At 48.6% G+C, this 19,225-nt stretch overlaps 1 protein-coding gene across 10 annotated transcripts in view; it reads right to left on the bottom strand.

Annotated features, from left to right (window-relative positions):
* The window catches only part of Agap1 (ArfGAP with GTPase domain, ankyrin repeat and PH domain 1), a 497,350-nt gene that overhangs the window by 63,721 nt on the left and 414,404 nt on the right, over positions 1 to 19,225 (bottom strand). For all 10 annotated transcript variants that reach the window (XM_074072056.1, XM_074072060.1, XM_074072058.1 and 7 more), the window contains 2 exons: positions 8,499 to 8,653; positions 5,489 to 5,579 (listed from right to left, as the gene is read on the bottom strand). In XM_074072056.1, the coding sequence (XP_073928157.1) occupies positions 5,489 to 5,579; positions 8,499 to 8,653 (246 nt within the window). The remainder of the gene's footprint in view (positions 1 to 5,488; positions 5,580 to 8,498; positions 8,654 to 19,225) is intronic.

Genomic DNA, 19,225 nt, shown 5'->3' with positions numbered 1-19,225 from the left:
AGAAGACTCTTGTGTTAGAATCTATGGCTTAAGTGCAAAGGTAAGACTGACCTTGATGGTCAATGGCTCCTCCAGTGACAGGCCCAAACAGGCTCAACTCACATAGGAACTGTCAACATTTACTCCAGGTAGCTGATGTCATATCTGACTCACTTGGGAGAGGCCCTTTATTCTACAAATGTCAAATAACCAAGAATGGCTGTATAACCTCAGAGATGTTCTGGTTGAGAAGGGGAGACCTAGGTTCCAAATAAAAAGAACTAGCAGCTTCCCTGCAAATAGATTATTCTTCCAGGGTCCTTTCTACTTCCTTCAATAGCACCACCATTTACCATTTCATTCAAGTCGGTATCCTGGGAGTCACTCTTGACTCTTCAGCCGCTCAGAGTTCCAAGCTCTCTCATATTCAACCCTTTCTTTTGAAACCTACCACCTCACTCTTGTCCTTGCCATTGTCACCATGGAGTAGTCCCTGTGGACTGCTCCCCAACACCAGCCTGGAAGTGCTGCAGATCTATTCATGTCACATCAGCACTTAACAACCCATCTGTGGCTGCCGGTTGACAAAATGATCAAGTCCAAAGTCCATGCTGGCAAGATCAGAACTGAGGTCCCCTTCTCATCTACCTCATGTGAGACCTGCAGCAATGACCCCTTGTCTGGTCTGCTGTCCCCTGACTGGTCTTGGCTGGAACTGTGAGTTGACCCCTACCCCCAGGTGTAGCAAGACCCCTATTAGGTGGTTTCACAGCACCTATGCTCTGTCCTGGGGAGACCTCATCATGCCCGTTTCCCCTGCAGGCAAGTAAACATCGACATTACAGTTTTCAAGCGAATGCAAAATGGCTGGACTAAGGCTCACACACCTTAAGGGCTGTGGGGTGGCAGAAGGCAAGGCTGAACAGGTGGGATAAGATCTAGGAAGGAACAGAGGGCTCCAGTCTGATTAAGGGGACAGTACAGCAAGGGCTAGGAAATTGGCCAATGTCACCTGTCAACCATGCCAAGATGGTGGGTCACTCTGTTGCGAAGGCTCAGACCTGCACTGGGGCCCTGAGCTGCAGAGTGGGGTGTAGACTTGTGGTTTGTGCTGGGGTACCAGGTGTGGACAGGTCACACAGGAATACCTGGGAGGTGATCGTCAAGCACAGTCCCAGAGGTACTCATAGCTAAGTTAATTCAGCACTATAATCCCTCCCATCTTCTTTCCCCTATGCCCCCATAACCTGCCGGCCACCAAGCACTGTGTGGATACCCATGCCCTGTCCCCTCCTGTCCCCTAGTCATGCTCACCTGAACTGGTGAAAGAAATACTCATTTGGTTCCGGTGCCTAACCCCCCACCTCCACGGCACTCTGAATCATCTCCTGGATAGGGACCAATGACACAGGCTCTGTGTTAGAGCTTGGGAGCCTAGCTACCCTGCCTGTCTAACTTGCAGAACCTCTTGACTGTGTTCTGGGCTGAAATTGAAGGAGGATGTTCACACAGGGGACACATTTCAGTGACAGCACTCAGCTTTCTGTGAAGATCTCCAATATTGAAGGGGAGAGGAGTGAGCTGTTACAGTGACCTTATCATCATCCCTCAGCAATGGATATACAGTTCAGACCGATGGCTGCAGGGATGTGCTTTGCCAAACCCCATAACTGAGGCTGTGGAAGGGTGGGTCTTGCCTGTTTCTGGCAGGTGAGAAATGTCAGCATCTAAGTGTCACCACTTGCCACTTCCTTGTAACAACTGATTGGGATTCTTTCTGTGTCTCACCCTGGGGCTGAGGCCTACAGCCCACCCAGCCTCTTAGCATAGCTTCAAAGCTTAGAATTGTCTCCTGCCTCTTTGGTAGACTTTAGGTCCTCCTCTCCAGAGCAGGGACTCTCAATTCAGCAGCCCTGACCCTGACATTCTCTCCTGGGCCCCACACATGTGACCGACTGCTGGCCCTTTGTAAGTGTCCCTCTCTGGGTCTTAGTGCCTTTCTCAGAGAAAAGAAGCTAACTGTCATCTTCAAGGGTTGTCACAAGGATTACAGTTATGAGACACTCAGAGCAATGACTGTCATGTGGGAAGTACAGCACTAGGTGTTGGTTGTAAACACATTTGTACCTTCAGGTTTTCAGCCAGTATCAATGGGACTGCTTCCAGGGATACAGCAGTGAGCAAACAGAGAGCAATTCCTCCCCACAGAAATGCAAGACTGAGGTTCCATGGGGCAGATCAACAAGGGAAATAAGGTGGGAGAACCAGGCAACTGCCAGGGGAGCAGGGGGACACAAACCCATGTCCAGTTAAATCCAGTGAGCAGGGGCTAAGGATGGAGCTTGGTGGAATGCACAAGGTCCTGAGTTCAATCCACAGCACTGTGAAATAATAAATAAGCCTGGCGGTGAGGGATGCTCTCACAAGCTTCACCTGTGGGCTGAGCAAGCGCTCTGAGAGGCTGGCTGGCCCACTGTGGGCTCCCTGAGCTCCATGGAGGTGGTGGGTGCCAGGCAGACCCTTCCTATGTGCAGTCTGCACAGGACTGGAGACATCAGGCAGCACCTGGGAGAGAAGGACTCTTACAACACTCATACAATGTGGTGGGTGGAGTCACTGCAGAGCAGAGCTGGCCAGGGCTCAGGAACGAGGGGACAGGGGCAGCAGAAAGGCTGGCTACATCTCAGGCTTTTTCCTGGAAGGCCTGGCATGCTGGCCAAGCTCTGGAATTCTCTGGGCCCCCAAAGGTGGCCTTTCCTGGACATGCTCCTGGTGGGTGACTGGCAACAGGACAGACTCCCACTGTCAGAGGGTCTGGAAAGAATGAGGTTGGACCATGTTACACAGTTCTCTTTGGGGAAGGGATTCCCAGAGACTGGGATGGGCCAAGGCTGCAAATCCCTGCAAGTTGCATGTTGTTGAGTTTCCCAGATTTACTGACTCACAGACTTCCCTTATGGGTAGGCACCCCCAAAGCTAAGGAAACCCAGGGCCCACTATGGATGTTCTGGGATGTACCAGTGTAGAGACAGGAGGCCAAGAACCTCTTGTCTGACAAGAACCAGGGGGAAGGTAGAGGGAGTGTTTTCTCAGCTTCAAATCCCATACTACACAGGAGTCCCAAAGCCTCATCTCCCCTGCAAGGGGTGACAGAGCTGAAATGGTGGGCCAGTGTCTCATGGGCTGGCGTGAACTGCAGGCAGAACCAGACATTTTTCCTGGAGTCACAGTGTCTTCTGTACCATTAGACGTTCCCAGTAACTGCCCTTTGCCTTTAGACATCTGGGGTGTTTCTGGTTTGGGGCCACAGTCAGCCCTGATGCATTGAAGGCAGTTCTCTGTGCCTGCCTGGTCATGCCCCTTGCTCCCCTTCCTGGAGGTGGTGCAGGCAAGGGGTCCACCCTCCAAAGGCTCTTCACTAAGCTGCCACACGAGCCTGAGGACATGCCACATCTCACTATCATTGTGGCCATCTATGATGCCCACCCAGCACTTATACCAAACGCTTTTCTTAAAAAATATTTTAAAGTAATTTTACTTCAAACTTTTAAAAAGTATTTTACTATTAAGTATTTTTACTTAAGAAAAAAATCGTTGCCAATGTGTGGTCTATGTATGTCCCTGACCTCAGACCCTCTGAGTTTCTCAAAAACAGCAGGCTGCCGAAGGAAGCGGTTTGAATCCTGCAGCACAGCTTGCTCTTTCTGTGACCTGAGACAAACTGCTTGAGCCCTCAGACTCTCCATTTCCTCCCTGAAATGGGTCCACAGGGGCACAACTATCAGACTGAAAAAGAGACAGGCGAGGATCGTGCAAGCAACATGTTCGACAAATGGATGCCTGGGGCCGCCTTTCCTCTCAAATCATCCAACTCTTTCCCCTGCCCTTGTCCATCTGAGGTGACCTTGCTCTACTGTCTCGTCCCACGGACCCCTGCACGGACCTCCTCTTCCCACCTACTCTCAGCTCTCGTGTGCTCTCTTTGCCTCATGTAGGACCCGATACCAATTTGTCACAAGTCACGTCCCCGTAAGCCATGGACTCTTTCCTGTTCAAGGAATCTTTAGATGTTTGCTGGAAACAATTATAGACATTTCCCTTAATGGATGTTCTAATGTTTCAGGTTTTGTGCTTTTAAAAAAGGTCTTACTTTAAAAACTTTTTGATAAAAACACACTTCAAATACCTGCCCCTCTCCTCTAACTCCACGCCACCACACGTTTTGAAAGTAAAATTTAAAAATTCAAACAAAAGAAGATACTTTAAAGAGGCATCTCAAGGAAGGCAGAGCAGCTGTCCTTCCCACCTCTAGCCAGGCTGTGGACAGACGCGCTATTGCCCCTTCCCTGGCCTGCTGACCAGTGGCTGCTCTGGATAGCTCGTCCCTCCATTTGATCTGGAATGACCCAGATTACTGTCTCATTCCTCCCAAGGAGAGGACTGCAGTCCACCTGGCCGCCTCCTGCTTGTCCTGCCTCTCGATTCTAATCAGTCTGAAATGGGGCAACCATGTCAGTCTCCCCAGTTCAGCTCAGCATCCATCTCTTCCCTGCTCAGAAATACTATCGGTTTCCTTCTGCTTCCAAATGAAGAACAAAGGCTTAAACATCTTCCCTTGTACACATGAGCCTATCTCCATCTCCTGCCCAGCAGCTGCTCAGTTCTTCAGTGCACCCAGAGCCCTCTCTGCTGAGTCCTACCCGCCCCAGAGCCCTGCTTAAGTGCCAGGTCCTGTAGGAAGCTTGCTTTGGGGCACTCGACACTGTGTGTCCCTGCTGGTCCTTCTCTCTGGCACATGGTTTCATGGTCCCTGGGCTCCTGCCTGGGCCGCTGGGCCTGAGGTTCCAGGACGGCCTCTACTAATCATGCCATGTGAGTTGGGTTTCTGGGCAGCCCCCAGCCCAGGCCAGTGCTTCTCACCTTGCTGGAACAGGATTTCCATCTCTTCATCAAAACACCACTTAACAACAACCACAAAAAATATGAACGGAAGACGTTTACTAACTTCTCAGAGCTGGGATTTAAAGAATGAAATGTCCCTACTCTGAGGAAGAACACAATGACTCTCTCAAAGGGAATAATGCCCTTTTTGTGATAGAAAGGGTGACATAAAACCAGGTTACACCAAGGCATGAAGCAGTAATTACAAATTCTATCAGTTCAATCAAATGCTTCAGTGTGTAACAAAAGTTTTAAAGTTTTCATTTGATAGCACAACCAGTGTGCTGGATAGGCAAGTATTCTCCCTCTTGGGCCAGTCCATAGTCCTTTTGCTTTCAGTTCATTTTTTGAATAGGGTCCTGTGCTAACTTTGCTTAGTCCGCCCTTGGACCTCGATCCTTCTATCTCTCTAAAGTAGCTAGGACTACAGGCATACACCATCATGCCTGTCTGTGTAAAGGATAGTGTGTTGAAATAAACCCCAAACACAAACATTTCAACTCCCTGAGTCCTTCTCAGCTGCATATGACGGGTGTGGACGGCCCTGCCATGTGCAGCACACACTTACTCTGGGTGTCGCAGTCCACACAGCGGGAGTTCCCCCGGATGTTTCGGATAGACTGCAGGGCCATGGCCTCGCTCTGGCTGGTCAGTCGGGACTGGGCAGAGGAGACAGAAAACACAACATTTAAGAAGCCAGGAGACTCATACATCTTCAATGCTGTCAGGGAAAATCAGATAAATTGTGTGCAAACACAGGATGACGGCAATTTTTGCACAATTACTCCTTTTTTGATGTCTTTATGAAGCAGCTTAACTGAGAAACATTCCACATCAGGATTATGAGCTGAGATGGGCTTCTCCAAAAACAGGCAAAGCAAGTCCTTGATCGTCTGTGAATGAACACGAGACCAACTGCCACCCGGAGAGTGTCCTGGGTTAATGTAGCATCACTGGCATTTATCTACTTGGTGTGAAGAGGAAAGGAGGAGGAAAAAATAATCTGTTTATGAACCAAGGGTCAGGACTTAATCAGCACTGTAGGACATAGCTCGTGGCGCCCATCAGGAAACCCCATGCACCCTGCACACCACGTGAGGGGATGTGCTTTTCGTTTGCAGACATTTCAGTTGCTATGGAAACCATGTCACTAACTGGAATGAAGCAAGGAGGACTGTGAGCAGGTTGGGGAACATTTGTTCTTAAACTTACACTGTTTAAAAGGGCCCTGTTTAGAAGGGATCTTAAAAAACACATGCTTAGAGAAGCAAGTTTAGCAGAAATGGAAAAGGACAAAGACATGGTCAACCATGGTGAAGTACTACCATTCTGGTATCTGTTCTGATCCTCTGAGTTTTTTCTAAGCACATCTACACACACACACACACACACACACACACACACACACACACACACAGCCAGTAGAATATAGATTGCTTTACAATTTGCCTGGTTGGCTTAATGATATCTGTCCATCATTTGACAATTCTCCAATATCATCATTTTAAATGGCTACATAGTATTCCACTTACCAACTAACTACTTATTGGAGTTCTCTTTGTTAGACATTTCGTTTAGTTCAATTGGTGTTTATTCTAAACAGTGCTGTAAAAAATATGCTTATTGCTAAATATGAGCACATATTCACAGATATTAACTAAGAATGAGTTCCTGGAAGTAGAGGTGCTAGGTGAAAAAGGATATGTACATCTAAATCAAAAACTGACCAATTTCAGGGGCACTGAGAATAAACTTGATTTTTGTGAAAGAATTCTTCATAAATTAAGTCATCTCATTTGAAGCAACTTACTGCTGACCACCTAACAGTGAGTTACAATTTATTAATTATTGTTGTCTAATTAGCAACTGGCATTACTAGGGTTTTACTCCCTCTAGATACCAAGTATTCAAACAATGTTTACCAGTTCCTATCGGCATCCTGAGTACAGGTGTACGCTGTAAGAGGTGCGTGTCTGCTTAGCTGCCTGTTTCTTCCTCTGTGCACCTGTATGATTTCTGTGACTGGGTGGTGGGTTGGTTTGCTGTCTGTGTGTCTGCATCAACTCTGAGTTATCCACAGGCAGCCACCCCTCTACTGAGCCAGCACTTTGTCCCCCAAGCTGTCCCTTGTGGGCTGTGTGCCCTACTTTACCCTCTCCCACCTGTCAGTAGGTGCCTGGTGGGTGATGGAAGTCTGCATTCCTTCAGCTGCTCAGGGTGCCCTCCTCCCTCTACAGGGAGCAGATCCGGCAGGCTGGTGTCTGCCGTCAGTCTGACACCATCTCATCCAGGCTCAGAGTAGAAAGTTGGGAAGAGCCTGGCAGGGGAGTGGAACAGAAGAGGCCAAGTCTGGCCCATATCTTCCAGAATCAGGTGTCGGGGGCATGGGCTCAGAGTCCGATGAGCCAGTCTGGGTTTCCATAAGACCTGGAGACGTGTTTGCCTGCTCAGCAACCCATGCCCTCATTTCTGCTCGGAAACTAGTGACCATGCTCTGTGGATGGTGTGTGTCATCGCTCCCGGTGGACAAGGAGTTCCCAAAGCATCCTGGGCTTACTTCACAAGCCACTGTGGTTGCATGTGGACATGGCCCAGCAAACTAGGGTGTTCAGAACAAAAGACAGTGGTTCTCCCACCTTGGGGATAAAACACCTTCAAAAAGGGAAGCAAATCACATTACAGTAATGACAGTGGCCTGGTTTACCCTGGGTAAAGAGGGTAATAAAGTAAGACGGAAAGACAAGACCCCTTCCTAATGACAAAACTTGACTGCAAATTACTGGCAGAAGTTCCTTTAAATGGTTTCAAAGGACGCTGCAGGCTTGTAGGCAAAGTCCTCTCTCCTTAACTCCTGGTTGATCACACATGAAGGATCAAAGGGGGTTTCACACATCCAAGGTTAGAAGAATAAAACTGAAGGTAAAATTGAGGGAAAAATAACTGGGGTAAGGGGCATCCCTGAGCAGGAGCCTAGAAAACACAGGCCAAAACACATCTTTCTGGCCAGTGGCAAAGAACTACTTCTACTTCCTGAATGAGACACACACCAGGCCTGAGCAGCATAAATGGTACTTCACCCAACTCCCTGCAGGCTCACACCTGTTCATTCTACCCGTCACAGGGACGGGTTCTCTAAGTTGCCTGGATTTGCACTGGGGCGTTCAAGAGGACAAAACAGTGCATTTTAAACTGATGCCTCCTTTTCTGATTTATTCTGCCCCAAACAACAACCAAAAATAAGTATGGATGCATAAGCCTCAAGAGTCCCAAACTGCCTACAATAAAACGTCAGTGCTTCCGATGTGGGGTTAACTCAGAGATCAAACACTTAATATTGGACATCCCTCCAGACAAACAGTCGGGCCGGGATATCAACCCATGATGCCTGATGAATCTGGACACAAAGTGTTTTTATCTTTTCAATTAGCTAGAGTTTTGCTCACAAAGCACACCTGGGTCTTGTCATGCACACACACCATCTGATGCCTCTGTCCCCCCTGGCGCTCCATTCTGGGCCTTCATTTTCCTTTAATGATCAGCAACCTTGATTTCGGGGGACAGCCTGCTGAGGGCCTTACCTTATTCTTGCTGCTCTCGCAGGACTGCAAGCTGGCTAGGATCTGGCTTTCGATGGCTTGGACCCATGCATCTCGCTCTTCATATGTGGTGGCTTCAAAGTGCCATGTCTGACCAGTGAGGGACACAATGATAAACTCAAAGTTTTCTTCTTGTTCTGAAACAGAGAGGTGGGATGAAGAGTTTACTTTCATGAGAGAGCAGCGCCTCTGCCAGTCCTCTTTCACAAAAGTGCCTCTGGGTTCAATGGCGCCTGCATGGTGCCAGCAGCACACATAGGATGGGGTGGGGGGCTGGGGGGGCTGTGACAGCACAGATCTGATCCACACACCTCCCGACACTCAAGACTTGCTTCCAAAGCCAGCAGGCATTGCCAGGTTTCAATCAATGCTCAAGGGATGGGGAGAGAGGAAAAGCAGCATGTGTTGTCAGTGTCTCTGTGTTGGGCACAGAACAAGCAACTTGGGAAAATAAGTTTGTCGCTTACTGCTGACCATCTGGATCTCTGGGAGGAAAATTAAGTTATTACTGCTAATCGTGGGGTGTGGCATAAGCACCCAGATGTACATCCACATGTACCAGAGCAAAGAGTGATGCTAGAAGGCTTCTGTTCTCCCATGGAGGAGGACCTGTCGAAGGGGAGAGGGTTTACTTCTTACCGACCTCAGACTGGAAGCACAAAATTCCAGGTGACTTATAAGGGCCTCGGCCTGGAGGCTGCTGAGGATCATCTGACTGGGACAGGGAGAGAGAGGCTTGTGCCCACTTCCTGCCATACCACCTATTCAGCCTAAGCCTCTGAACAAGTTCCTCCACTCCAGAAGCAAATCTACCTCCCCTGTGAGATGAGACTCTGTCACCATCCACACAGTGCTTCTCTACAGCTAAAGATATAAGTTCAAGGCTGGCTCTTTAGGTGCAAGAGCTCAGTGGCTTAGTAATTTCCAGGCACTGGCCAGTGATCTAGCTGCACAGTTATAGGCTGGTGAGCTGTTATTAATGATAAGAATAATCTGCTTCTGTCTTATCTAGTTATTTTCTCAGTCATCCATTGCTCACTCACATCTAGTGCACAAACCTCCACCTTCCAAGCTCTTGGCTCCTCTGGCCCAGCTGGCCTCCCTTAGTCTGGGCCACTGTCGTGTGTGTGTGTGTGTGTGTGTGTGTGTGTGTGTGTGTGTGTGTGTGTGTGTGTGTATTTTTGGTGGTATTGGGGTTTGAACTCACTTGAGCCACGCCCCCCCCCCCAATCCTTTTTTTCTTTAGTTATTTATCAGGTAAGGGCTCATGTTTTTGCCTGGGTCTGGTCTCAGATCACAGTTTTCCTACCTAAGCCTCCCACATGGCTGGGACCACAGGTGCACGCCACTATGCCCAGGGGTCACCCATGCTTTCCGGCCTTAGACACCAGGACCTGGCCAGGCCCTACTTCCTGTTCCTAGTGCCATAGCAACCATCTCCGGCCATTCCTTCCTCAGCCACTAGTGTCAGGAGAACACAGACCCCTAGTCTGGGGAAATTGCCCAGGAAGGTGATCCTCAGGTTCTTGATGCACTTCTTCCTTAAATACCACTGATTACCATGGAAACCAGGCCAGGCCACTCTCATGTGAAATCCTTATGCATTCTGAAAATAATGGTGTTGTGTTCTGTATAAAATAAGCATCGTGGCTCTTTCAGAATTTAACAGGCTTGTGAGCAGGGCCTAACCCTGTGGGTCTTGCTCTGAACAGGGCTTGGAAGGTAGGCACAGCTACTGTGAATCTGCCAGCCTCTCTTATGAGTGCACCCAGTTTGGGAAGCAAAAGTGACATCTGATATGACCTGCAGGCCTCAAAGGCTGAAGAGTCCTCCCAAGGCTAAGAACCACTTGGCTGTGGGCACAATTAGGGGCTGCAGTGGGGTGGCCAGTGGAGGTCAGGCCTGGGCCCTGCAGCACTGGGCTTGCACTGAGGCTGACCTCAGTGTAGTCGGAGGTCACCAGTGGTAGGTCCCTTAAGGTGGGGCACACATTTCCTGACTCTCTCCACCTCTTTGGTCCCCAATTGCCGGAGAGCTTGCTACAGAGTTCAGAAAGTAAGGACTTACAGGAGTTTTGTTCTCATCTACTGCCCTTGAAGTTGAAGAACAAGTGACCCTGTGCTTATGCAGAAGCTCCACCTGCTGTGCAGAGGGAGGTGGAGGAGACACTTGGACACTGTGGGGACTTACTGGGTTTTTCATTAAAAAAAAAAAATCACTGAGACTTTCAAACAGGTTACTCCACACTGACCTGCAATTACACCTTGTAGTTTACTGGCTGAGTCACGGCATTTGTGGGTTTTAAAGGCCCAGCCTCTCGACCCACAGGCTTTTCTGTCCTAATACTATGATTTACAACTTTATCCAGATTCTTGTGAGACAGTGCCACAATTCACATGTTTTATGCAAAGCTCTCCTAGTGAACTGGCAGGTGGGGCAGAAGGAACTACATCACTTCACCACTCAGTCAGGCCTCAAGGAAAACTCAGTAATTCGTGGGTGGACTGTGACGATTGCTCATTACGAGAGCTACTGAGCCCGCTCGCGTTTCCTCAGATCTGGGAAATTCAAATGTGCACATAAAAGCTCCCTCTGATCAGGATTTATTAGATTGTCTAGTGCAAAAAATTACAGCATTATCTTCCCAGTTAGCTTCCTGTACACTGGGCTGCCATAAAGCTTTCCTGGTCAGATTTCAGTCAGAAGCATGAGGTATGTCTACCAGAACCCAAGACAGAGCACCAGATCTGTGTGGCATGGTGACAGTGCTAACATCCATAGCTCTCAGCTGCTCCCCCAGGGCTCGGTGCCAGGCTGGGTGGGTGGGGTTCCAGCAGGCGGAGACAGCTGCCCTCCAAAGGCCCCTACATGGCAGCAATAGGCACACATGTACACGTGGAGACAGAACACAAAATAGTGGATATGACAGCTGAGATTGGGAAAAAGAGTGTGGAACTTCTCTATGTTTCGCCCCATCCCAATGCTGCTCCACTGCAATGCTCTCTCTCAGTGTTTCATGCAAAGACCAAACTTCCAGATGAAATCACTAAAGCACAATTTGGCTTTGCCCTATTAATCACATAAAAAAAACCATACCTAAGCATGCAGAGTCTACTCAGGGAATAAACAGTTAAGTGTTCACAGGAAAGCCAGAACCCACTTCTTGCAAATTTCCCAATGTGCTGCCTGCAGTAGACTATAGTTCCTGCCTCACCTTACAAATCTGTTCGTCCACCCATCTCTCCTACTCTACAAGTTTCCTTCTCTAGTATCATCTGTCACTGAACATTTCTGTCTCTTCAGTTCCTGGTCCTTGTCTTCTCTCCCTCTGCTTCCTTTACCTGGTTCTCCCTTATCTTCTTGGGAGCCTGGATTCAGTAGCATGGTACACTACTTCAGGTTTGACCACTTCTTTGGGCATCCTGACCTCTGTGTAGGATGCCACCCCACAGGGCCCCTCTTCCCAGCTCTCACTCCATCCTCTAGAATTCACCTCTGCACTCTCTCTCTGGCACAACTCTCAAAGCAGTGAGGACACCTGGGCTCAGCCCTTCTCTTCTCTCAGTAGCTTTCCCATCGTCTATTCTCCTGACACCTCACCGCCCAAAATGGCCACTGAGTGACCATGTGGGGCTATGGCTATGGCTTTTTTCTCCCTGACCTGTGGTCTCTGGAGAATCTGACCTTCCTAACATTAAGCCATCCCTCCTTGTAAGCCTTGCTCCTCCTTGATTTTCTGGGGTGTTGGTTACATCGGATGCTCACTCGGCATCCAATTGGAAGGTAGGCCCCGGGGTGAATAAAGACAGGGGGGTTACACGCATTAATGACTCCCTGGAAGATCCCATGGAAAGCATCATATGGACTGTGGACCTCTACTGGCTTTCCTTGTTTGAAGTTTTCATTGGTGTCTTGGATGAAGACATGTAAAGTCTGCTCATCAGATTTTGAAAGGAAGGCATTCGGGGAAGACAACAAAGCCCAAAGGGAATTATTTCACTAATGAGGCTACAGCAGCGAGCCAGGGGTGTGCTGAGTGCTATGAAGGGCACAGTCCTGCCCTCTGTCCTGCTGGAGGTCAGAGCGGCTCTTGAACAGGGCAAGGCCAGGGACACTCACTGCAGACTTGACTTCTGCCTGACAGGGAGGGTCACACCTCCTCTGGGGGTTAGAACAGAAATGGAGATGTCATCAACCCCTCACAAGAGCTCCCCCACTGGAAATTCTGGGGTAATCACACGTGGAACACCCCCAATCCCAACATGCAAGATTTGAAATGCTGTGACATCTGAAACATTAGGGAACCCAGTGACATGCCACATGGATTTCAGAGCATTTTTGATGCTTAGCCAGTAAAACCCTTGCAAATATTCCAAAATCTAAAAGACTTCAGTCAGAAACACTACTCGTCCCAAGCACTTATGATAAGGACACTCATCTGTATTCAGGCCCTGAGTGACAGACACTAGCCTGTGAGGCATAGCGTGCATTGAAAGACCAGCCAGGTAAAGGCCTGAACAAAGCTTGTGAGCCCCACTGTTTCATGTCCCAATTAAGAACCAGCCGCACAAGCAAAAAATGTGACTCATCTGAGACTGTTTCTTTTCTGAGGTGAGTCCTGAGGTTGACGCAGACCCAGAGAAGCACAAAGTTATAGAAATGAAGAAGTGAAGACAGCAACCACAATGCACTATGGTAAAGTATGGTGGCCTGTGATGTGCATGAAGCATGCACAAAGTCCCTGTGGTCACAACACAGATTTGAACAACAATCTTCTCAGTCTGAGCAGTAATGCACTATGTAGAAAAGCAACTGAAATGGTGCCGCTGACCCTAGGGTCAGTATCTCCCAGGTGGGCCACTCTGATGGGGCTCCAGGACTGAGCTGGGATGCAAAGGCCAGTGCTACCCGGTGCCTGGTGGGGGCAGATGGAAGCCTCTGGAGTCAGCCCAGGGACGGGTCTGTCACAGCATCACCCCGTGCCTTCTTTTGCATTTCAGGCCTGAGAAATCATCAATAAAGAAATGGACAGCCAGTATGCCTGGCTTCCAGAGTGAGGATGAAAATGTGAGCACAGGACCTCACCGAAATCACCCTACCACTTCCGGTGTCACTGAGTGGAACCCAGCAGTGCTGGGGTCTGTGTTGTCCTAGACACAAGCTTTTCTGTCTTTTGTTGTGGGGGTGGCAGTCCATGAATGCCCAGTTACAGTTTCAGGACTGGAATATACTGGCCACATAGCTTTTCCTCCACCTCCCAAGATTAGACCAAGAAGGAGCACAGAATAGGTGCATATTTTGTCATGTTGCAGCACCACTGGGCTCCAATTCCACACCAGTGCTAGAACTCTGCAAACCTCATTAAATTATTTTCCTGTTCCAATATGGGGAGTATTCTTTCTCCATTTCTTAAAAACAGATGGACATGAAGGTGCTCTCCCAGAGCGTCCAATGGGGCAGGAGGGAGTCTCCTGGGGGCTTCTCTGTTATCTCCCCTTACTCCTGATGTCAGGAGAGTCTCCCTGGAATCCTTAACCAGCTTGTCCCTAGTGTCATGTCTATTTTTAATGGATCAGGTCAGGCTGAGGTTGTTGGGGATATGACTGGCTGTTGTAAACGACCTCCTTTGGATTCCTCCTGGCTCCTGGAATGTGGCATGTGGATACAGTGGTCATAAGTTGGGGATTTCTTAGGTGTCTGACTGCCTGGCCAGTATGAGGAGGCTGGATGGACCTCTCTCTGCTGGACAATCACAGCCCATGATGTAGCCTCCTCAGGTTTCAGAGTCAGGACCACAGACCTCTCTTCCCTCACTGGACCTCTCATGACTTGGTGTCCGCCTCAGTCTCCAGGCCTCTACCTATGGACAGGTATGAATGTTGCTGACCAGCACAGCAAAGTCAGGGTCGTAGGTACCAGGGAGTCCGACACCTCCCAGGACCTGGGCACAGGTGTCCTGCAGCTTACTCCATCAGGCTGTCCTACAGTTAAGTTTACAGTTAAGTTACAGAAACCCCCATGGGTTTCTTCATGTCTAACACTGGTCCTGACAAAGCCAATGGATTCAGATTCCTGCTGGCAGTGCCTCCCAGGCAAAAGTGACACTTGACTCATCTCACCAGGCAGCACCTGGGACTTCTCTGGACTCATCCGGGCTCCCATGTCTTTAGGGCAGCCTTGACTCATTAACAGCAAATAGGAATTGGACCCAAATATTTTCCCTCCTTCTGTGCAGACAGAACATTGAAATCTCATGTTCAAATCAGTTTTCTCAGATGACGTAGCCTCATGCAGCTCACCAATGGCCCAGAAGGACGGTGTCTCTTTATGACGTGAAAACACGATGGTACTGGAGTTATCAGTGAGAAAATGAAAAACAAGAACAATAGTAAATGGCAGTGTGAGGCCCATCCATCAGGAGAACAAAGCTGAGTGTCACTGTCACTCTCCCCTCCTTTAAAACATGAAGAATGAATGCTCGAATGGTGAGAGGTTCCTATGTTGTGTTGTGAGTGGTGTCATTTGCTGACACGAATTGAGAATCAGTGACAACTGTAGTGGCTTGTATTTAACTCACGCTATAAAAACAGAACCCAGGTTGTAGAAGTTCCTGATGGCATATACATTAAGAGTGTGTTCTTAGTTTGAGAGGCGCACACACACACACACAGCAAATTTAAACCCCCGCCATCATGAAAAATCCAAACACTGTCATGCCTGGGCCTGAGGCACGTGCTGTGTTGTTACACAGTACCACATTCCCCAGCTAGGCTGTTTAATAAAGTCTTGTGATTGGGCTCACAGGGATTTCGACAGTTTTCTGTCTTTAACGGTTGGCTGTGGAAAGGTCCACTATAATAGTATTTTAGCACCATGAACCTGTCGAAACCAACCTGCCCAATTATTCCCAACGACATTAATAACACCGGATATTACACTAATTGCGTCCAGTTTCTATGCAGACGAGGCCTCGGGGGGCTAATTTTGCCTCCTCAGGGGCGAGCGTCTCAGCCATCAGACTGACTTCACAAGGAATCCCTCCTCATTACACAAGTCCAGGCTGTCAAACTTTTTTTCCCCTTAAAGGTTAATGGGCCAATCAGTCATCAATTATTTTTGTGGAATCCTAGCAAGCAAAGGGTTAAAGGGCAAAGGCGGCTGAAAACAGTCTTACACGTGGGGATTGTTCTTAACAGGAGACACCTGAGAAGTGGGGCACAGTGTGGGAGAGGAGTGATGCCTCAGGGAGGGGCCTGGGGAAGGGACGGGCACATGTTACTCTGTCAAGGCCATCAGATCCTTGTCCCAAGCTGTGATGTCAAACAGCTTAGAACCTTCTGGGGTGCGGTGTGTGGAGTGCAGTGAAGCTGAGTGGGTCTGTTCCTCTTTGGGCTGAGAAGGCTCAACAGGGATGCAGGGTCCCTCACGCCAGGTTTTCACTGGCCAGGTGTGAGTCTGAGTCATGGAGAGAGGCTGGTTCTCCCAACGTTCCCTGCAGCCTGCTTCGTGATCCACTCGTAAAGGTAAGCAACCTTCCTGACACATTTAGTGACAGTACGAATGGAATGTGTTGTTGAAATAGTAAAGGGATGACAATGTGGAGGATGGATGTATCCACGGTAGACATGGCCAAGACCAGAGGCCTACAGAGGGCTGCCACAGGAATAAAACGGCCATGGCCCTCGAGGAGAAGCACTCTGTCCACCTTGACTTCGGTCTCAAGAGGACTGGGCCTCTCCTACCTCTCCATTAACAAGTGTTAGCATCCACTTTGGGGGGCCCTCTCCTGCTCTGCTGTCTGCTGCCCATAGCAGGCATGCCCCCTTTTTGATCGTGGCCTTCTCTGTAAGGGAGACAGTAATGACAACGGCTTGCTGTCCCTCCCTTTCTTTTGCAAGTGAAGACATGCCTACTTGGTGTAGAGCTTGGTGCAGCCATAGAAACCCCTCAGTACAACTGTGCATGTGGCGAGAATCTGTGATCTGAGTGGGAGCAGCCGTGGTCTGTGCTCTATGGCATTACGTGATGTAATGTCTGTCATACACGGCCCTAGGCATATGCTAATTTTTTGAGTGATACATTTTCTAAAATACTTCAATATTTCTGCTTTAAAAGTCCACGTTAGATTGGCATGTGGTTTAGATATTTTGCCCAATTATGATGAAGGCCACACATTTTTAAGGTGTCAGCCCAAACATACCATAATACTGAAGCCAACTTTTACTTCCAAATGTTCTCCGATTTTTGTAAGAAAAAAGAAAAATATCACAGAAAGCCTAATGAATGTGAGTCAGGACCTATGTGGGGGGAGGCATACAATGAAGCCCCCTCCTCTGCACTCACTTGAGAAGTTACTAATTTTAAACAAAAGAAAAGATCGTCTTGGGGCCATTTTCTCAGGCAAGTGTTTTTGGAAACTCTGGATTTGGTAAATATCCTTGTGTAGCCAACAGTGTCTAACAAGATGCTACACTGTGGCTTAGTGTAGGACAAAGGCATAATGAATTCTGTGAAGAAGCAGGTCCTGAAGAAACCCCACGGTTAGGAGTGCTTACTGATAATCTTAACACTAATAGGTTCTCCTGGACACTACCAAGGAGGTCTTTATTTTCCAATCACAGTATAAGAGTTCAGAGGGCAGCCTGAGAGCCAGCCGTAAAGAAACTCAGCCTGGAAGCACTGGCTCCTAGAAACATAGGGTGCCCTGTGTGTTTTTTTTTTTTAATATATACTTATTTTATTTTATTATTCTTATGTGCATACAAGGCTTGGGTCATTTCTCCCCCCTGCCCTCACCCCCTCCCTTACCACCCACTCCGCCCCCTCCCTCTCCCCCACCCCCTCAATACCCAGCAGAAACTATTTTGCCCTTATTTCTAATTTCGTTGTAGAGAGAGTATAAGCAATAATAGGAAGGAACAAGGGTTTTTACTGGTTGAGATAAGGATAGCTATACAGGGAGTTGACTCACATTGATTTCCTGTGCGTGTGTTACCTTCTAGGTTAATTCTTTTTGATCTAACCTTTTCTCTAGTTCCTTTTTCTATTGGTCTCAGTTGCTTTTAAGGTATCTGCTTTAGTTTCTCTGCATTGAGGGCAACAAATGCTAGCTAATTTTTTAGGTGTCTTACATATCCTCACCCCTTCCTTGTGTGCTCTCGCTTTTATCATGTGCTCAAAGTCCAATCCCCTTGTTGTGTTTGCCCTTGATCTAATGTCCACATATGAGGGAGAACATACGATTTTTGGTCTTTTGGGCCAGGCTAACCTCACTCAGAATGATGTTCTCCAATTCCATCCATTTACCAGCGAATGATAACATTTCGTTCTTCTTCATGGCTGCATAAAAGTCCATTGTGTATAGACACCACATTTTCTTAATCCATTCGTCAGTTGCCCTGTGTTTCTTAAAATAAAGATGGTACCTAAAACCAAGGCTCCTATCCATCCCAAGCTGACAAGGTGTTGGGGGGCAGAAGACACCTAGAAAAGGCCCAGCCTGAAGCTCCAGGTTTAGAGGCCTTGCTCCACTTAATCTGCTGACTAAGCAGTGCTCTGCCTATTTTCCGCGTGTCCCCAGGCTGACAGACTTCCACTTCTCAGGGGTCCCACTGAGCTCCCACTTGCAGGAACAAGTGGGCATGCCATGCTGGGAAGGCCCAGGGCAGCTCCCTCAACGCAGGGCCCACTGTGGGCAGCAGAAGGCCCAGCTGGCTGGCCAGGCCCAGCAGAAGCCTCCATCAGTGGCCTTCACTGCCTGCAGATGTTTCCTTCTTCCAGGAGTGCCCAGGTGATCCCCACCATCATCATTCTTCCAAAAGCCAGGGGCTAGAGAAAGAACCTTCCTTCTCTTCTAAAAAGAGAGAGCTCGTTCTCATGCAGGTTTCCCGAATCTGGCTTTACCTGCGATAGTGCTGCTCCTCACATACGAGGGCTTGCAGGGGCCCATTCTTCCCTGTACGGACACATTACACAGGCCTGAAACATGCTCCCCGACACTTTCCATGGAGTCTTTAAGTTTTTAGTAAATGCGTTTGAATCACAGTTTAACAGCAAGCACCGTGGCCATCCTCAGCAGATGCCCGGCTCTGTGGGAAGAGCTTCACTTCATTCCTTCTTCCCATTAGCCCTCTAGGCAGGGAAAGAGAAGTAAGTGGGGAAGGACAAGACGTGGAAGTGTTCATGCTCATCCCACCAGAAAGCAACACAGATGGGATTCAACTCCACAACCCCTGCTAAAGCCAAACTTCTACAACCATCATTTTTCCAGGGAAGACAGCTGGCAGAGCTGACAAGGACAGCTTTCAAAGTCTGGGGAAAAAGACTCAGGTGATTTTTAAATCGTCTCTTCCACCTTCAGGGCCATTTCTTTTGGGGTCTCTGCTCCTGGCTGTGCAAACCAGGCTCACATAGGCAAATTTTCTTCGAATTGCAGAGCATCTATAGACAGCAGTACCCCCGACCCTAAGCAGGGGCCAGAAAGGACGAGTGTGCACCCAGAGCTGCCTGCAGGCCTCGCATCTATGTTTCCAGTTGTGTCAATTCATGACTCCAAACCACAGCCCTGAGCAGGAGTCATCATCACCCCAGGGTGCAGGCGAGAGAAACAGGTACACAGAGGGTACGCCAATGGCCCCATGGTTAGAGCTGGAAAATGGTGCCAGACCCAACCAATATCATCTGGCTCAGTGACTGGGTGTGTTGGTGCG

Source organism: Castor canadensis, chromosome 4, assembly GCF_047511655.1.
Source record: "Castor canadensis chromosome 4, mCasCan1.hap1v2, whole genome shotgun sequence".
Lineage (NCBI taxonomy): Eukaryota > Metazoa > Chordata > Mammalia > Rodentia > Castoridae > Castor > Castor canadensis.
The sequence above is the reverse complement of the archived record's forward strand: the minus strand, read 5'-3'. Positions and strand labels throughout refer to the sequence as shown.